At 37.5% G+C, this 890-nt stretch overlaps 1 protein-coding gene across 13 annotated transcripts in view; it reads left to right on the top strand.

Annotated features, from left to right (window-relative positions):
• The window catches only part of LOC119590744 (protein FAM98A-like), a 12,115-nt gene that overhangs the window by 2,533 nt on the left and 8,692 nt on the right, over positions 1 to 890 (top strand). For all 13 annotated transcript variants that reach the window (XR_005230285.1, XM_037939451.1, XM_037939448.1 and 10 more), the window contains exons 4-5: positions 166 to 276; positions 407 to 586. Coding sequence is in view for 12 of the 13 variants with exons in the window: in XM_037939451.1 (XP_037795379.1) it covers positions 166 to 276; positions 407 to 586 (291 nt within the window). In the remaining variant the exon portion in view is untranslated. The remainder of the gene's footprint in view (positions 1 to 165; positions 277 to 406; positions 587 to 890) is intronic.

The raw sequence follows: 890 nt of genomic DNA, 5'->3' as shown, positions 1-890 counted from the left end.
TAACCTGCAAATAATCTTGACTGTCTGACGTGGTATGTAAAAAGTATCAACATTATCCCAAGTCTGATTGTACCTTGGCAGTGTGAAGGACACGTTCAGATAGTAGTAGAAATATAAGAAATAATAGAAATGTAAGTGATTAATTTACCTCAACCTAATTCCCAGCGTGAGAGTGAACATGCACGAGACCTGAAGGCTCTGCTGATTGCTCTTGGCTTTCCCAAACCCCCAGCCAACATCACTCCACAGCAGCTCTTTATGAAAGTCGAACAGAAGGTTTGTCTATGCAGGTTTTATTTCAACCCTGTGCAGAAACTCTTGCAATGATTAGTTATTTGTATATATTACTCACAGGAAAGTACAGTTTAATTTTTTCAATTTTATTTCCCTTGCTGCTTGTATCTAGGTGAATGATGTGAAGAGTAAAGCCCACCCCTCTCTCATTGGCAAACCCCTGTTTAATGGAACTCTGTCAGACAAGCAGTGGGCTCTGTTGGACGAGATGCAGAAAGAAATGCAGTCGGAATACCAAATGAGACGCGAGATGTTGATCAAGCGTCTGGATGTCACTGTGCAGTCTTTCCAGGTCTGTTTTTATATTAGTTTGTATCATACAGGTCTCCAGTGATGGATTGGAGAGGGAGATTACACAAGCATATATGTTGTGAATGATCTAGTTTATTTATTCCATTACCTCTTTCAGTCTTTGAATATATATATATTGGTCTTCTTTTATGTACTAAAACTTGTAGTGACAGCTCTTAAACTAATACGAGTCATTTTGTAATACAGTTATATATTGGTGTCAGACTTTCATTGAAAGAAAATTTCACTATTTTTTATTGACTAGACCTGTTAGGCCTAGTCAGTAGATTATAAATGTTTCTATG

The sequence above is a fragment of the Penaeus monodon genome, chromosome 27 (assembly GCF_015228065.2).
Source record: "Penaeus monodon isolate SGIC_2016 chromosome 27, NSTDA_Pmon_1, whole genome shotgun sequence".
Taxonomy (NCBI): Eukaryota; Metazoa; Arthropoda; class Malacostraca; order Decapoda; family Penaeidae; genus Penaeus; species Penaeus monodon.
This window is presented reverse-complemented; position numbering and strand designations above follow the sequence as displayed.